This window comes from Thunnus maccoyii, chromosome 6, assembly GCF_910596095.1.
Source record: "Thunnus maccoyii chromosome 6, fThuMac1.1, whole genome shotgun sequence".
Taxonomy (NCBI): Eukaryota; Metazoa; Chordata; class Actinopteri; order Scombriformes; family Scombridae; genus Thunnus; species Thunnus maccoyii.
The window spans coordinates 33,452,989-33,471,766 of record NC_056538.1 but is presented as its reverse complement, the minus strand read 5'-3'; the positions used below and the strand labels follow the sequence as shown (position 1 = coordinate 33,471,766).

The 18,778-nt window shown below is 39.9% G+C and overlaps 1 protein-coding gene across 1 annotated transcript in view; it reads left to right on the top strand.

The window, feature by feature from the left end:
• The window catches only part of LOC121898567 (interleukin-1 receptor accessory protein-like), a 39,946-nt gene that overhangs the window by 13,632 nt on the left and 7,536 nt on the right, over nucleotides 1–18,778 (top strand). Inside the window, exons 4-10 of the mRNA XM_042413757.1 lie at nucleotides 3,301–3,496; nucleotides 5,543–5,626; nucleotides 9,972–10,194; nucleotides 11,306–11,474; nucleotides 11,559–11,630; nucleotides 12,636–12,762; nucleotides 15,919–16,067. Of these exons, the coding sequence (XP_042269691.1) occupies nucleotides 3,301–3,496; nucleotides 5,543–5,626; nucleotides 9,972–10,194; nucleotides 11,306–11,474; nucleotides 11,559–11,630; nucleotides 12,636–12,762; nucleotides 15,919–16,067 (1,020 nt within the window). The remainder of the gene's footprint in view (nucleotides 1–3,300; nucleotides 3,497–5,542; nucleotides 5,627–9,971; nucleotides 10,195–11,305; nucleotides 11,475–11,558; nucleotides 11,631–12,635; nucleotides 12,763–15,918; nucleotides 16,068–18,778) is intronic.

The following is an 18,778-nucleotide window of genomic DNA, read 5'->3' as shown; positions in this document are numbered from 1 at the left end:
CCAAAACAACCCATATTGTATTTTCTGATCCAATTCCACAATCATCAGGACGATATTGTCCCATTTGTGGCCTCAGCTTACAAATGTGTGAACCACCACAGTGTAGCGGAGCGTGACCTCTGTCCTCCCTCCCGCTCTCCGCTGTAAACACGTAGCTGTTAGCGAGCAGCTGCTTGCTTGCTCGCTGCTTGTTTTCAACAGAAACTCTCCTGCTCTCTGTGAGTTTCTCTCTGGACGGCAGGCGGGTTGCTCTTGTTCTGGTTCTAAGTGGCCGTCATCCTCCGGCTCGTCCCCATGACTGTTTGCCGCAGCCCGGCTGTACATGGAGGTCGACCGGCTGGCAGCAGCCCGAAGCTCGCTGTCACTAACTCTTAAATAAGGGGAAGATCTAAACTAAAAGTCTAATGTTAGAGATTAAAGGAAGCGATCTACAGATACTGAGCGTCATCAACAAATATCTCATCTTGTAAAATGTCTGGTGTAACTGGTGACATCGGTGTTGACAAGTTTATCAACTGGTGGGAAAATTTCGTCACCGTTGCGTCCCTAATTGTCACATTTCCATAAACGTCCACTTTCATATTTCAGATGTGATTTAGCTCCAACATGTATAGATGTATTTGAGAAGTTGACATTTGGAGTAAAGAAGGAGAAAAAGAAGTGAAATCCTGCTACTATAGTTTGTTTACGTAGCTTCCTGAAGCTGACCAATCAGAACAGAGTGGGCTCATCAGGAGGCGGGGCCTTAAAGAGACAGGAGCTAAAACGGCCTGTTTCAGACAGAGGCTGAACTGAGGGGCTGCATAAAGGACCAGTAGAAGATAAATAAGGAGTTTTTAACTGGAAATCATGCAAAGATATTCCAGTAGAGCCCCAGAATATAAATATAGAGCTGGAAATGTGCAGAATATGTCCTCTTTAAAATAATTCAAAATCTGTATTCATCATTATCAAACACAAAAACACAGAAGAGTTCAATCAGATATCAGTGTTCCCCTAAATTCTGTGTCAGAAGTTTTCCCAGCCTGATAAAAATATCTCTGAGTGCTGGGATATGTTCAGTGTCAAGGTCAGAGTCAAAGTCTGTGGCTTCAGTCCAAAAACATCAGCAGTCAGTTTACATCTTATTCTATTTTAAACCCTCTTTTCTTATTTTTTTATGTCAAATATGTCCGGTTTTGTATACCAGATTTAATAATGAAGATCTATTTTAACCTCAGATGAAACTGAGTCGTCCGTCTCTCACTGATGTAAAAGTGTTTCGTGCGCAGCTCAGATGAGTCTCAAGTGTTTTAATGCAGCAGCTGCCCTCTGTGCTGTCATCCTTTAACGAGATGGAAGTGTCATAATGTCGTTCAGTTAACAATGACGTCCACTGAGAGAGAGAGAGAGGAAGCTTTTAAGTTGAACTGAATATTATTCTCTATATGTCAACAACACCTCAACCACGCTACTTTCAGCAGTCCTATAAATACCACCTACCCCTCTCTTCTTCTTCCGCTCTTATATTCAGCTCCTCTCTGAAAATAAAAGAGACCAACAACATCACTCTGAGACAAGACTCAGATCAACAACCTGAGGGCCAAAAACGTCCCTCTGCTGCTCTTTCACTTCACTCTGTCATTTTATAATTATGAAGATATGAAAGAATTTCTTAACATTCAGAATATATAAACAGCAACCACTAGTTCTTAGTTTCTCCAAGTATACCAAATACCAAAATATAATTTATTGTGTCCAAGAAATGAAAGAGGTCCAGATCAGGATGATCCTGATCCTGATCCAGATCCTTTAATGTGTATTTAATGGATGTCTGTTGATACTGAATCAGAACTGTTTGTGTTTGGTGTCAGTTAGTTATCATGAGTCCCAGTGCAAGACCTTATATGGACCCCAGTCACCTCGAGACACACACACACACACACACCCACACGTTTGTCTTTATATCCTTGTGAGGACACTCATTGACATCATGCATTTCCAGCCCCTTACCCTAAACTGAACCTAAACCCAAATCTAACTTAAACCTTAAAGCCAAGTCCTCACAACACGGAAACGTCCTCGTAACACGGAAACGTCCTCACAACACGGAAACGTCCTCACAACACGGAAACGTCCTCGTAACACGGAAACGTCCTCGCAACACGGAAACGTCCTCGCAACACGGAAACGTCCTCACAACGCTGGTTTTCAACTGAAATTGGTTCCCTTGAAGATAGAAAGACATGCGCACCCACACACACACACGTTTGTCTTTATATCCTTGTGAGGACACTCATTGACATCATGCATTCCCAGCCCCTTACCCTAAACTGAACCTAAACTCAAATCTAACTTTAACCTTAAAGCCAAGTCTTAACCCTCAAACTGCCCTTTTAAGTTGTGATGAGGCTAAAAACGTCCTCACAATCCTGGTTTTCAACTGAAATTGGTTCCCTTGAAGATAGAAAGACATGCGCACACACACACACACACACACACACAAGAAAATGGCCCCTTCGAGGACTAACATCATCACAGATGAATATAATTTGGCTCATTGAATCCACAAGAGTCTCAGCTTTCCAGTCAGACCCAATTTATGCAATTCCAAGACTGTTCAGGGACCCCAGCATGCAGAAATATTCAAATACACCATTTTTAGAGTAGATAAAAATAACACATTTATACTGCTTCTAAAAAAAGTCCAGAAAGATTGTGAAGCTGTGTTTCAGACACAGAGAATAACACAAAAACTTTTAGTATTTTTATCCTGTTTCTTGCTTCAATTTTATGTAAAACACTTTATTTTATGTGCTGTTTACAGTTTTGTTTGTTTGTTTTGTGTTTCTGCATGTCCATGTTTTATGTTTTTCTTTTGAATCTGTGTGTTTTTATTTACAGTATTTATTGAAATTCATTGAAAAAACAAACAGTTTTCTGGTACAAACAAAACAATACAACTACTTATTTAAAATAACAATTTATAATTTTGTCGACCAGAATTTATCCCCCTACATCCTCTGGAAGCTCATTCCCTGCATTTACAACCTGAAGTTTTTTGAGACACTTCATTGGGTTGTTTGTTAGTTTTCCAGGTGAACATGTGGAAAAATTTGTCATGTTTAGGTTTATTTATGAAAAAATAAAACCAAACCAAAACTATTGTAATATTAGACGTTTTATCCTCAAAGCTAGAATACGTTAAAGTAACATTTATACTGCTTCTGGTTGTGATTAGCATAAAGTGGACTTGTCTCGAGGTTCGGACAGATGGCGGCTCTGTTGTTGAACTTTTCCTTTAACGTCTCTCCGTCTCAGAGCCCATGTGTTATGACTGGGGGGAGTCCAGTGAGGGGGCGGTCTCCATCCTGGATGGGGAGGCCGGATGGCTCTCCTGTCCTCTGTTCTCTCATCCCTCCGTCTACAACTACTCCTCCACCCAGAGCGCCGGACACAACCTCTTCTGGTACCGCCTCCCCGACGGCCATGACCTGGAGCAGCCAATCACATCCAGGTAGTCCTGTACAGCTGATGTGTGACCTCACTAATCCCTGCAGCAGATTAATGAACATGTTTCACTAATGTTCAGCTGTCCACATACTCAGATACCTTTATTACCTTCTTACTGACTAACTTCAAACTGCTGCTCTTCTCATTTTGCTTTTTAAAGGATCATAAAACCACTTTTGCAGCCACAAAAAAAAAAAAATCAGTGCAGTAAAACTGTTCAATGACTGTTAGAAGATTAATTCTGTATAAAGATGTGAGTTCACAGTTTTTATTAGCCGAGTCCACCAACCTCTTTGTCCAGATTGAAATATCTCATAAAAGTTTGATAGATTGCCATGAAATTCATGTTCCTCTCAGAATGAATCGTAATAACTTTGGTGATATTCTGACTTTTCATGCAGCACCATCATCAGGTCCAGTACTTTGGTTTATGAGCAATAACTGCAAAATGAATAAGATTCCCATCAGCCTCAGCTGTACTTTGTGTTTAGTGCTAATTAGCAAGTGTTAGCATGCTGATACACTACACTAAGATGTTGAACATGTACATATATATATATATAAATTTAATACATTTCATATCTGTGAATCCAATTTAAAATATCCAAAATTCACTTAACAGCATGTCAGAACTTTTTTTCTCATATTTGTCGACTATTTGAATATAACAGGATTAAACAGTTGATATGTCAGCTGGTTTCACCTCCTTCTTCTCTTTTTTCCTTTAACTTGTTCCTCATGAAAACAAAGAACACACAGAATTTTCTCTTTACTTCACATTTTATGTTCTGCTCTCATCTCCAAACACTCGGCGATTGTGACCACTCAGCTGTCGGACATGTTGAGGAGACCCGACCTGATAAAAAGTCAAATTTGGATCCTGTCCGACTCAGGTCCCGGGCCAGGTCTCGGTTCCTCAGATCCAAGTGGACCCATGTAGACCTCTAGTCTATAGTTCACTATATTTAACCTCCATCATGTATGAATAGTTACTGAATCTGAGCGTGTAAATTATTTCTGCTCACATTTGATTAAAGTTCTACAGCTGACAGTGACGACACAAAATATTGATGATTAGTGAGAATTATTACTTCTCACTATTGAGTAAATTATTGAACAGGGAGTACTGAGTGATATCAGGCAATGTTAGCATTGTTAGCATGTTAGCATGCTGAATTTATATTTAGCTTTTGGTTTGATTTATTAAATAATAAATAATAGCCTTATTTATGTAGCACTTTTTAAAAACATTGTCTACACATTTATAAACAAAACACAACAAAAGCACTCATGAATAATCAATACATATTTGAATTAAAGCGTTAAAAGAAAATATAATGATGCCTACAGGAAGAAGGTAAAAGAAAAGAAAACCATGAGTGATAAAAGATTAAAGATGCTGAAAATATTGTAATATATTTGTGGTTACACTTTACTTTAAGTCCCCGTTTTTATCGTGAATTATCAGAATATAAAGAGTTATTAAATGTCATGAAAATGTCATGAAAATGTAGCTGTCAGCAGATATACGTGTTTATGTGTTAATGTATTAATCAATAACTCCTGTGTTTGCTGCTGTAATAATATAAAATATGTCTTCATGACAAATACTGAACATTAATAAACACTTATATCTGCTTATAACTACATTATCTAGTGTAATAAACCATTTATTAACTGTATATATTGGTTATAAATGATAAATAAGGGGGATATTTATGATTTATATGACTGTAGACTCTTAGTGCTGTGAGAGTGGTGCATTGTGGGACAGATGTTTTCCATCTTACTGGATAATTTAGTGATTTATACTCAGCTGTAGACGAGGAGATGTTAATGTTGAACCTCTAATGATTGACAGGGGACCGGGGGGGGTGGAGGCGGGGTTTGGGGGGGTCATCAGACTGATGAAGTGCACGCTAACGATTTCCCCTCCAGGCTGGATGTATTAGGTTTTGGAGACGAGCGGCTCGATTAGCATCATTAGAGTTTGTTCTAATGTCGTTGTAATTGAATCGTATCTGATTTATGTTCGTGATCCTCTCTGCAGCTCGCGGATCAGCAAAGACAGAGACAGACTGTGGCTGCAGCCGGCCACCGCCGCCGACACCGGACAGTACATCTGTATGCTACGGTAAGACGCAGGGCTCACAGACAGTCCCAGACAGTCTTCTACATCGACTTTCACTTTGTATTTTACTGTTTTATCAACTTTTATTCACTGGAAATTCACCTCCTGTGAATTATGTTCATATTTAACTAGTTGCATTAATATTTAATGTCATGTTTTGTTCATGTGTTGTGTTCATCCTCTTCATACTGAGCATCAATAGATCCCTTCTCTCCTTGCTTCTCTTCAGTGGTCAGATATTAACACGAAGGGGGAAATTTCACTTAAAAACAGGAACTTTGGAAGAAAACCACTTGATTAATCTGTAGAGAAGTGACGCGTCAGTCAATTCCCGCACACACACATATATATCACCCCATAACCCTCACCACAGGGCTTAAACACATAATTGCATGATAGTCCACAGCTGTGTTGGAGGTTTGCCTATGATCACATAGAGCAGCTTGTTCATTCAAGAATCCCTGAACCGTCAAACATACAATACTTAAGCTTTGAGGAGTGAGTCATGTCCTTCTGACTGAAACTCTTTTTATTAAATCGGTGGGGAGGTGATATGTCAGTGCAGGAATTTACTTCTTTCTTTGGAATCGGATCTGGGGGGGAATTTATTCCCTACAACACAAGAGACAAACAGGTGGTGTGTGTGTTGTCTTTCATCTGACTCATTGTTTTCAGACTTGAAGAGTGAACCTTTCCTTTTAAGGCTCCATACCTAAACCATTCTGGTTAACGCACCAGTGTAGGTTTGATTGTGACATGATGACAAAACAGATTGTAGATTTATATTAATCTAGCAGATATGACAACTATGAGTATTAAAAAAATCAAAGATTTTGATAATAAAGTTGAAATATTTTTTCAGAAAAAAAGTCATTATATTATGAGAATAAAGTTCATACAATATCTACTACACAGTTTTATTAAGTCATAAAGTTCTGCATAATGAAGGACATGGCTGCTTTGAGTGACAGGTCCGCCAGCCGATAGGTGGCTTGTTTCAGCCGTTCGGCCCGCCTCTTTGCCCATTTTTGATTGGCTGGGAGTTAGGCAGCGTCACGCACTGCCAAGATGGTGACGGCCAGAGCGGCTCGCTTTGAGCCTCAGAACCGCTCTTCAGAAACCAACGGGTGACGTCACGGTAACTACGTCCATATTTTTATACAGTCTATGTTCAAAAGACATGTTTGTGTGATGTCACTCTCCTCTGACCAGTATACAGGCTCCGTCACCTCCAGTTCCTCCTTATTTACCAATTTGGGAATGTTTGATCCACAGTGGTGGAAAGTAACTGAGTACGTTTACTCAAGCACTGTACTTGAGTACAGTATTGAGGTACTTGTACTTTACTTGAGTATTTCCATGTGATGCTGAGAGAAAAGCTCACAGCTGCTGGTTTCTCACTGGGAAGCCTTCGAACCGTCTGACCCAAACTGGTTCAGTGTGTCGGTCTGAATGAGGAAGGTTCACTCTTGACTTTACTCTTGAAATTACAACCTTTTTCTTGAAATATTTTAACTTTATTCTCAGAATCTCCTCTTTTTTCCCCTAACAGCAGCCCTAAAACAAGCAAGAATTCAAACTATGAAGGCTCAGTTAACTGCTGTAACATTATAAATTCAACAGTGTGTGTCAAAGTAGGTTTTCAAATAAGCAAACTACAACAGTTTCTATGTGTAAGTGTTCATTAATCTATGAAAAATTATAGTTTTAGGTGTCTAATGTAGACAAAACAAAGTAATTTTAGACAAGTTTAGACTTTTAAACTCCAGTTTCCCATCAGAGGAGACCAGGATCAGCAGTGTCGTCCAAAGAGAATCAGACAGATTCTTGTTCACTTGTGATAAAGAAGTGCTTTAAAAAAAAGAGGATCCTGATGTTAAAGTTTACACCGATCACACTCATTGATCACACTCACAGTCCATCCTGCAGCTCAGAGATCAGACGTGAAGATTCTTCAGATAAAATCAGTTGCTGCTCTCAGGTTCGATCCTCCGTCTTGGCTGCTTGACAATTAATCAGCTAAAGTGTCTCTGAGAGCGTCTTAAAGATCTGCTGCTGCTGCTCTGAGGATTAGACAAATGGAGATTTGGGAGTTCAGATATGAGCAGTCAGCTGGCGACGCTCCAAACCTGCATTTGACTCTCCGCAAACAAGATCAGTTCATTTCCTGAGTGAAGGTCTGCAGGTCTGCAGGTTCAGTCTCATTACTGCTCTGTAGGCTCATAACTGAAGACTGAAATATGCAGACACAGTGTTTTTATCAAATTAGTTGTATTAATCTTAACCGCTGTTGATCTGGCTGCATGTGCACAAGCTTGTTTTCACTTTTCTTTTGAGTTGTCGATGAGAACAACTGGTTTCACAACAGTTTCACCGACAGTCTGAGTTGTATCAGCAAAGTCCCACTTCAACGCCAGCTAATGATTTTCACTATCAATTAATCTGCCGGTTGTTCTCTCAGCTGATTGATCATTTTCTCCCGAAAGTCAGAAAGTAGAGAAAAACGTATAAAAGAGTAGAATCAACAAAAGTCCAAGCTGACGTCTTCACGTCTCGTTTCATCCGATTAAACTCCAAAATAATCACTTTACAGCGATATAAAACAGAGACTGGTGTTACTGGCTGCTATACAGTTTACTACACAGTAGACAGAAGAACACAGAGCAGCTCATCTGTCTGTATTAGCAGTTTGATAAACCACTAGAAAAAACCTTTTTATGAGTCAAACAGAGACACAGCAGGACCAGAGAACCAGTCTGACCAGTCTGTCTACTGTTGCTACAGGAGCGTCACCTCGTCCTCCTACTGAACTGCAGCTAGTTTACGGTTAAATGAGTCCAGCTGATCAGTTACAGTTTGAGATTCTACAAGAAAGACGGTGAAACTGTATTAAAACTTTAAACCTGCTTCTGTTTGTGCTGTTTTTAGCGTTTTAGTTTAGTTTTAGTCAGTTAATGTTCAGGGTTTTGCAACATACAATTCACTGTTCGGTTTGATCCAAGGTGATCATGGTTTGTTAAGTAATTTTACAGTATCATAGTATTTCAGGAAAGTTTGATTTTTATCATGATAAAACCGTTTACTGTGATATTTTTGGCCACAATGATTGTAGCATGAAAACTGGATATTGGTACATATGTACTTCAGCTTACCGTCAGTACAGCAGTACTGTTAACTACCACTGCAACCCATCAGCTAGCGTCTGACGATGGTTTAGCCTCTGCGGGCAACCTCCAATAACGGATATCCGGGCCGAGACTTCCTCTTCTGTGCGCCGGTCATCGTTTACAATCTGATTAGCAACTTGAGATGTGAGAATGAAGTCGGAGTTGAGAGACGATGTCTACGACTGTCATGCGACCAAAGCATGTTCATGTAGAAAAACGCTGAACGGAAATGGAAACCAGAACGCTTCCGGTCCCAAAACCTCGTCTCGTGCTCACAGATTGTGTATTCATATGCAGTTGTCTGTTTATAGAGGTTAGTACCACTGACACTGCTGACCACAGCGATGCTGCAGCTGGATCTGAACCACCTGCTTCAGTGTGATCTAGTTTGATGTTCCTGTGTGGTCAGATGTCACTTCCTGGTTCCTCTGTCTCATCGTCTTCAGAAAAACAACACATACACACAAACAACAGCGTCACATGATCAGGGCCTGTTGTCTACCTTTACTTAAGCTCTTTCTTTATCTCTCTCGATCTTATTTTGTGTCTTATGTCTTCATTTTGCTGTTCTGACACCGATACAGATTCCTTGTATTCGTGTTCTCGGTGAATAAAGTCTTAAACGTTCTCTGACCTCAAAATCTTTAGTTTTCACAGTTGCTTACACACATTTCTCAAATCTCTTCATACCTTCAAGCACAATATGGACCAAACTGTGTCTAAACTTTTCATTGTTTTTACACAGGAAATGAGCACATCTTTTAAATTTCTAACTTACGGTAAACTTAGCAAAACACTTTATTTACCATCTTACAAACTGGGACATTTCAGAGATAAAAGCCCAACAAGGCATCAAGTGGGTTCTTGTTGTTGGTCTGTGGTTTGTTGACCTAGATTCTTCTTTTTATCTCATTTTTTTTTAAATTTCCTCTGCTCTCTTTCATAATGTGCTGTTTCCTCCTGTTTTCCAACACGCTGTAGGAGAGTTTCTTCATTTTCTCCTCAAATCTCTCAGGCTTTTTCTCTTCATTGTGATCTTTCTGTTATTCTGTTCTCCTGGTTGAATCATCCGTAAACATTACAAACTGTGTCCATGATACTCTAGAGAGAAGTTGACTACAAGTCCCAGAGTGCTTTGCTGCAGTTTTCACTGTTTTCGCTGGTCTCTCTTTGTCTCGCAGTAACAAGTCATCCTGCAGTAAGATCGCCATGCGTCTGAAGGTGCTTCGGCCTGACGAGGTGTTGCAGGGCGCCAACTGTGACACACCTGTTGCCGCAGTGGCAGCCAGTCAGATGAACATCCCGCTGCAGGAAGGGGGGATACTTGACTGTCCAGACCTGCAGGAAGCCGCCAAGATGCCCGAAAGCAAGCCAAACGTCACCTGGTACCATTTGACAGAAAAGGTAACGTTTACTTTCAGTATCAATTAATTGTCAGTTACTATTTTTTCTTTTTTTGATTAAATTACAACGAACAGTGAAACCTGTTTTTCTTGCTGTAATCATTCCTCCTCTTCATACTGACCATTAGAAGATCCCTTCATAATGACCTTACAATGGAAGTGATGGAGGACAAAATGTATTTAAAAGTTTATCTGAAGCTAGTATGAAACTTCAGCGTCCAAATGAGTCAAATCAAGTAGATATCTTACAGGATTTTTTGGTTCTTTCGCAGCTATTAACACTTAAAACAGATCAGAAACATGTAAAGATTCTAACAGGAAGAGAGTCAAAATGTTCTTAACATTTGTGGAGTTTTTTAGTGTCTTAGTTTAGTTTTAGTTTGTTCATTTGCAGGATACCAGGAAGTCGTTCAGACCCTAACCCATAACCCTAACCATAACCCTAACCATAACCCTAACCATAACCCTAATCCTGTACTTCAAACAAACAAACAAACAAATTCCTCATGGCGTTTATAATCCAACAACAAAAGAAATAAAACTACTGTCCTTCTAAATATAAATGAAAACCAGCAGGAAGCTTCACAGTAGATGCTGATGTGTGAGAATCAGTATAGATGTGCGTTCAAAGTATCAACGGGTTCTTGGTCTAACTAAACCTTACTTGGCTCATGAATGAATTGTGGTGAAAGCAGCTGTTTGCTGCCGTCCTTCATTTAGGATTCACTTCATTTTAATAAGCGTATCAGTATCCTGTAATCCTCTAATACATATGTCAAACTGAATAAATAGACTAAACTGGTTCTAAAGCAGTAAACAGTTCACTGATCAGTTTGTTCTGTGAATGATTACAGTGAGGAAAACATCTTTCTGTTTCTATCAAGGCACCTGACTGTTGTTTTAAGACACCTGTCCCTTAAATTTGATAATTGTTTGGTTTGTAAAATGTCAGAATAAAATGAAAAGGGTCCAAGGAGACGTCTTCAAATAGCTTGTTTTGTCCAATCAGCAGCCTAAAACCCAAAGATATTCAGTTTACTGTCACATGATAATAAAGCTTTGATGAGAAACCTCTGTGTGTGTGTAATGTGTGATGTGTGTTTGTGTTTCAGCACTGTAATAAGGCGCCGTTCTGGGGCAGCGATCGGCAGCAGAAAGGATTCAGGCTGCACGTTCATGTCATGTACGTTCACTACCAGGGTTTATACTTCTGCACAGTCCGCTACCAGCGAAGAGGCCAAACACTCAACTTCACCAGGAGCATCAACGTCACCGCCGTCCGTGAGACAACAACGTCACTGACAACACCAACAATAATATTACTGTTATATCCAGTTTAATAATATCACTGTTTCATTCTGTCAGAGCCATCATCTCTACCCAAACAGCCGAGCATCCTCAACCCGACTACAGACCAGATCTACACTGTCAAACAGAGTGAGTCTTCACTGACTGTGTGCTGTGTTAGAGGACGCTGTCTGCCTGTCTGCCTGTCTGTCTGCCTGCCTGTCTGTCTGCCTGTCTGTCTGTCTGCCTGCCTGCCTGTCTGTCTGTCTGCCTGTCTGTCTGCCTGCCTGTCTGCCTGTCTGTCTGTCTGCCTGCCTGCCTGTTTGCCTGTCTGTCTGTCTGTCTGCCTGTCTGCCTGTCTGCCTGTCTGTCTGTCTGTCTGCCTGTCTGCCTGCCTGCCTGTCTGCCTGTCTGCCTGCCTGTCTGTCTGCCTGCCTGCCTGTCTGTCTGTCTGCCTGTCTGCCTGCCTGTCTGCCTGCCTGTCTGCCTGCCTGTCTGCCTGTCTGTCTGCCTGTCTGCCTGCCTGTCTGCCTGCCTGCCTGTCTGTCTGCCTGTCTGCCTGTCTGCCTGCCTGCCCGTCTGCCTGCCTGTCTGCCTGTCTGCCTGCCTGTCTGTCTGCCTGTCTGCCTGTCTGTCTGCCTGTCTGTGGACAGGAAGCTGCTGTGATGGAGATGCAGCTTCTCCTCCACCAACAACAACTTCTGTTTGTTTGAAACTTGTTTTTTCCTGTGAGCGGCTCGGACCAGATTCAACATTCAGAAAGTTAATCGTGCGAACAGAATGAGCGGCGGCGTCCGCAGGAGCTCGTCCCATAAAACAGAACAAGCTGTTGACAGCGTGTACGGACGCTGACACATATATGCACATACAAGCTGTATGATGCTGCTGATGAAACTGGAGAGTCAGTGAACAGCAGGATTACAGCCGCCAGCCTGCATCCAGTCTGATTAATGTTTCACTCCCGTTCACTGTTTGATGCGTTTATTCTTATTTTTAACGGAGACAAGTTCAATAAACTTGATTTAAGACTTAAATATGAACAATTTTATCTTCAGGAAGATAAAAAAATAGCTGTTAAACGTATCGTTTCTGTACCAGGAGACAAAAAAAGGACAAAAAAAACCCACATGATTTTATTATTATTTTCTCCCTCAGACATGGAGGCGCGTCTGGTGTGCCGAGGGATGTTCCCCCACCTGGTCTCACCGTGGGACATCTGGTGGACGGTCAATGGGAAGACGGTGGATCAACTGGGTGACAGTCGATTCTCCAATACCAGCAGGTGAAAAGAAAACATGTTTGTTTGTTTTCAGTTTGAAACATTACGGTGATGTAGTTTAGATACAGAAGATACAAGTTAATCTGACAGTATGGACAGAAAGTTTCAGCATCGTGTCTCTTTAAGAGGAAGTGGTCTCGGTTCGTTTGCGGTGGATCGTGATCCCACCTCCATCTGACTGACTACAAGGCTGCAAGTATGAGCTGAATGGCACCCGGAGCCCGGAGCGCTTTGCATTTCCCAAAAACATCTTAAGGCCAAGATGATCATAAAATCCATTTTTACAAACCCTCTTAATCTTAAAGCCTTTGGAAATGTGGCTTGAAATCATAAAAATGCATATATGATATCAAAGTTGAGTGTCTCATTAAGCATCCACAAGAATCTGAATGAAAATAAACATTCATAACTATTAGAAAACTGAGTTCAAAAACAGCTGATTTGGCCGCTCAAATCATTTCTCAGGACTGTGTGGGCGTGTCCAGATCACGTTTGATTGACAGCTCACTTTCAGCTCAAGTTCCGTTTTATTTTCTATTCACTCACTAAAACGTTTTGCTGATATAAAATAAAATACCAAATCTATCAAATGGACCCTACTTGGTTAGAAAGCTTGACTAATCCACTAACTAGAAAAACAGGTTAAACCACCCAAATCTGTGTTTTTCTTTAACTATACCTCCCGGAGTATGATGCTAATCGTTTTAGCATCTTCCATTCACTTACATGAAACGGTTAGCTTTAGCTTTTCTATTCAAAACTTTTGAGCTTATTATCAATTACCCCAGTGGTCTACTAGTTATCTTGACTAATCAGCTAACTAGCAGACTAGAGTAGACCAACCATATCTGTTTTTATTGAACTATACCTTCCAGACTACGAAGCTAAGTGTTTTAGTATCTTTCATTCACTTACATGAAACGGTTAGCATTAGCATTGCTATGCTACACTTTTGAGCTACTTATCCACTCAGTGATTAATACAGATTTGGATGATGTACCCAAGTCTGCTAGTTAGCTTAACACAGTAACTTTCAAACCATATCAGGCTAATTTGAATTCTCATTCTAGCTAAAAGCAAAGAAAAGTGCACTGCATTGTTTTCTCATGCGGGAGATGAGAGTAAGTGTTGTGAAGTCAGCTCGGCCAGATAGCCACGTCAGACATCTTTCTCTTAAATATGATTGGGCAGGTATTTATTACGTAATAAATTCCCTAGTTTAGCCCCGCCTAACTGTAACCCAGTAACAAGGGAAGGGAGAGAAACTTTCTAAAGAATTACATAGACTATGTCAAAGGCTGTTCTCATACTTTTTAGGTGTTTACTATATGCACATTAGATCCCAAATTACATAATTAATAGCCAATCATGGATTTGCCTTTCCAGGGGCTTTAAGAGATGTTTCCCAAAAGCATTAGAACTGAAAGAGGCTCCATGAGGAAATGATGTAGATGAACGAGTGACTCCTAAACACATTAGCAGGAGGAACCAACAACTACACGTTTTATTGAAGTTTTCATTGTTTTTGTTCATTTTTAAGTCTCTACTTTATTTAACAGCTTTGTTCTTTATGAAGTGATGTTTGATGTAAAATGTGTGATGATGAAAACTTTGATGGTGTGTTTTTGTTGTTTGTCTCATGCTCACATACAGCAGGTTTAACACAGCAATGATGACAGAATGATGCACGTTCATGAAACTTATACGAGGCTTCATTGGTTCATTTTATTGTGAATCTGCAGCAGATCAATCAAAGTTTACTTTCTTAAACTGGCTTCCACCCAGGAACGTGAATTATAGATTGTACACTGTTTACTGCACATGAAGCTTTGTTTTCATACTGAAATATATATAATAATATATTAGTATAAAACATTTTATTTTGTGTTGTTCACAACATTTACACTCTGTGATGTATTTTTACAGACAGTTGAATAGCTTGCATGCACTCGCTCTTCAGTTCGAAGAAACACTCTGAACTTTTAATTGACTGTTATAGGAAAACAAGGCTCTGATCAATAGTGTTTATACTGTTTGTCTTCAGAGGAAACATCAGACAAACAGAAAACTGTTAGAAATGAGATCTGTTTCCTGGCAGATGAATGTTTTCCTCTGACTTGTTTTCATTTTGTGGGTATTTATTTCCTGTCATTTCCATGTTTTAATGGATGAATAAATTGAACCTCTGACTTTTTGACTTTAACTTTCTGCTGCTGAAGTGCCTTCGAGCAAACGACTGAATCCCAAACATCTCAGTGAACTGTATGATTGTCAGGCAGGATACATTTTTGTATCAAATTGTAGCAGAAAAAGGTACCAGAGCAAAAAACTCTCTCTTGTAAATAAAAAGGGAGTCAGAGGTCCAAGCAGCAAAGTGTTCTTTTATTGCCTGCAAAAAAGGGGAGCAAGTAGCACTTTTACAAAGAACCAAATCGCTCCAAAGGTTTTTTCTTTGGGACATTGTTTTTATGTCCTTGGGTCGGCTTAGGTCACACCTTATCATCCACCCTCCCTAATTTTTGACCAATTATTATGTATCTTTTATCTTTGTCACTCGTTGTTGGTCAAAACTCTTCAAAACAGGTTTTGAGGTGTTTGAGGATATGTACTGGCATATTCAATTCTACCTGATTATATCCAATTTTTATATATAAGTATTGGGAATCATTTTACACCATTATTGCCAAGTTGTTTTCTGGCCTGTTATTTTTTTTATAAGTTATTCTAGTCATTTTACACCCTTATTTCTTGATCTCCTCCAGAGAGTATGTTTGAAAGGTGAAGACTTTAGCAGACCCAAGCAAAGTGACATGTAATACAAACACACTCAAATTTCTCCAGTGTATGATTATGATTCTTCTACCGTGCCTCTATACGTACAGTGTAATTAAATATGGTTCATGAGATTATAACTACACCAATACAAATTGTATCACACTAGCCCTTATTGCTTATAAACTTATAAAATCAATCTGCATAGCTTAATATTGCCTTTAAGCACACCAATGACATTTAATGAAAATACACCACAACATCTTTAAATCAAACAGAGCTCAGCAGGTCTCTGCAGGGGAAATTCAGGGTCAAACATACAGGATTTATTCAGTCGGTCTATGTTTGACCTTTTTAATAAATGGTTGTTTGTGTATCTGGTTGCAGGCATGTGAGTTATGACTATGGGGACCGGATTGAGGTGAGCGAGCTGGTGATCAAGGACTTCCAGTCTGAAGATTTGAACAGAGAGTACAATTGCTCCGTGAGGAACGCCAGAGGCTTCGACACTCGTGCAGCTAAGCTGCAGGAGGAGGGTGAGAGACAATAACTCGATAAATCTGTTTATTAATCTCTGTACCGCAACGTCAAACTCATTTTAACATCCACTCCGTTTTGCACACCAGAAAGTCCTTAAAGAAAACTTCCAGGTGAATGGTTTGACAGTATACTGCCACTGACAATGTTGATAGGAAGCTGAACTGTTTTTCTGAATAGTTTGCAATATTCAGAGTATTCAGAGATAGTGACTCTGAAATGTGATTATGTGCATAAACTTAAAAACTAGGGCGCTAGTTTCCAAATTGCAGGTCAGAGTATCAGCCGCATCTTTAGAGTCCCAAACAAAGAAAATAAGTATTTATCAAAGTTTTGGCACAAAATGTGTAAAAGAACCCAAAACTCTGCGTTTCTTGTCCAAACAAGTACAAACAAGACATTCCTCCTATTCAGACGTCTCTTTTCTTTCCTTTTTCGACCATGTTACGACCCTCGCCCACAACATAATTAAGAGTCAGGATTTCACAATGATTAAGCAACTTTAGTAATGAAAAACAACAACCAAACAACAAAAGCCAGTGAGCCGTCCAAAAAGAAGAGGAGACACCCAGACCAGCCCACAAAGGGCCGTAGGATCTGAGCTCTCCCCTCTAACCCTAAATCCACATAACAACTAAACCTGACAGAAATAAAGCCACGAAAAGAGGACTACCGGACTCACCAACCAAACCAAGAAACTAACAAAGGCAAAACTAAAACATAACAGAACTAACACAAGAACCAAACTGCTGCTGGAAAAGAGAGAGACCAACCCTCTTCATAGGCCCTCCCCTCAATCATCCGATCAGGGCCACCTGGGAGAGACTCAATAGAATCAGGCTATACATATCCCATCCAGCACAGACAGACCAAGTATATGCATATTTTAATTTTTTATTTTTATTTTTTATTTATGTAAGTGATTATTATATTCAGCTCAAGTTCCGTTTTATTTTCTATTCATTCACTAAAACGTTTTGCTGATATTGAATAAAATACCAAATCTATCAAATGTACCCTACTTGGTTAGAAAGCTTGACTAATCCACTAACTAGCAAAACAGGTTGAACCACCCAAATCTGTGTTTTTCTTTAACTATACCTCCTGGAGTATGATGCTAATCGTTTTAGCATCTTCCATTCACTTACATGAAACGGTTAGCTTTAGCTTTTCTATTCAAAACTTTTGAGCTTATTATCAATTACCCCAGTGGTCTACTAGTTATCTTGACTAATCAGCTAACTAGCAGACTAGAGTAGACCAACCATATCTGTTTTTATTGAACTATACCTTCCAGACTACGAAGCTAAGTGTTTTAGTATCTTTCATTCACTTACATGAAACGGTTAGCATTAGCATTGCTATGCTACACTTATGAGCTACTTATCCACTCAGTGATTAATACAGATTTGGATGATGTACCCAAGTCTGCTAGTTAGCTTAACACAGTAACTTTCAAACCACATCAGGCTAATTTGAATTCTCATTCTAGCTAAAAGCAAAGAAAAGTGCACTGCATTGTTTTCTCATGCGGGAGATGAGAGTAAGTGTTGTGAAGTCAGCTCGGCCAGATAGCCACGTCAGACAGACCAAGTATATGCATATTTTAATTTTTTATTAACACAAGTTCAGTTTGTTTTTGTTGTATTTGTTTTCATGCACAGTATTTTACTTTTGAAGTTACGCCACATGAAATCTTACCCGATCCTGAATGAACATTGAGTGTAGTCAGATTGAACTTTGTTCAGCGTTAAACTAAGATCACAAGAAGCCAGAAAAAGCCTGAATCCTCAACTCAAAATGGCACGTTGCTCTGAAGAAGACAGCGACGCTTCAACCAGATACCAGCTTACTGATGGCAGTGCGGCCCCCAACTGGACCCTGGTTGTCCGCTGTCAAAGCGAGGCGGTCACACGGACAAACAACCCTCCGCCAGGTGCTTAAACCCAGAGACTCACTTCTTCACGCCGTTGCCTGGTAGCTCAGCCGTCAACAAAGACTCTTTAACGGCTCAGTCTGAAACAAGACTCATCCACAGCGTGGTGACTCGACACTGCAGCGAACTCCAGCTCAACCAACACAACACCAGACCGACCGACATCTCTGCAGCTATAAATCTTCAATCCAGTAGGCAGAAAATGCCTTTTTGTGATCAAGGGTCGATGTTGAATAATGTTAAAATAAGAAGATAATTTCTTTAGAGAAGTACGTTAGCTTTCCGTAGCATTCCCCGTTGCTATACGTTAGCCTCGAGTCACACACTTTCAGCCACTATTTCGAATTGTTTAAATTTTTAATTGCTTTCTTATGAGTGTATCCTGAAGACGTTTAGCTATTAATAAATGTCATTTATCTTAAGAAGTCTTCGTCATGGTTTCTTTGAGCAGATGGAGGTCACTGTTTTCAAAAGAACTTACAGTTATGAGACTGATCAACTGATCAAAGACATTAACGATTTCCTTTTAGGAGGTGGCTCCCTGGTTATTACGAGGTAATTAATGAATAAAAGTAGATTAACTCATTACAACACAAAAGCAAAGCAAGGCAAGTCTGACATTTGGACAAATTCCCCAGTTGTTACTGAAGAAGATGGAAACAAACTGGACTTTGTTAGTTGCGACAGATGTGCAAAAGTATTGATCTACAAGAGGCACAAATCTGACAACCTTCTCCGTCCTCCAACCACAGCCTGCAACACGTTCTAACATAA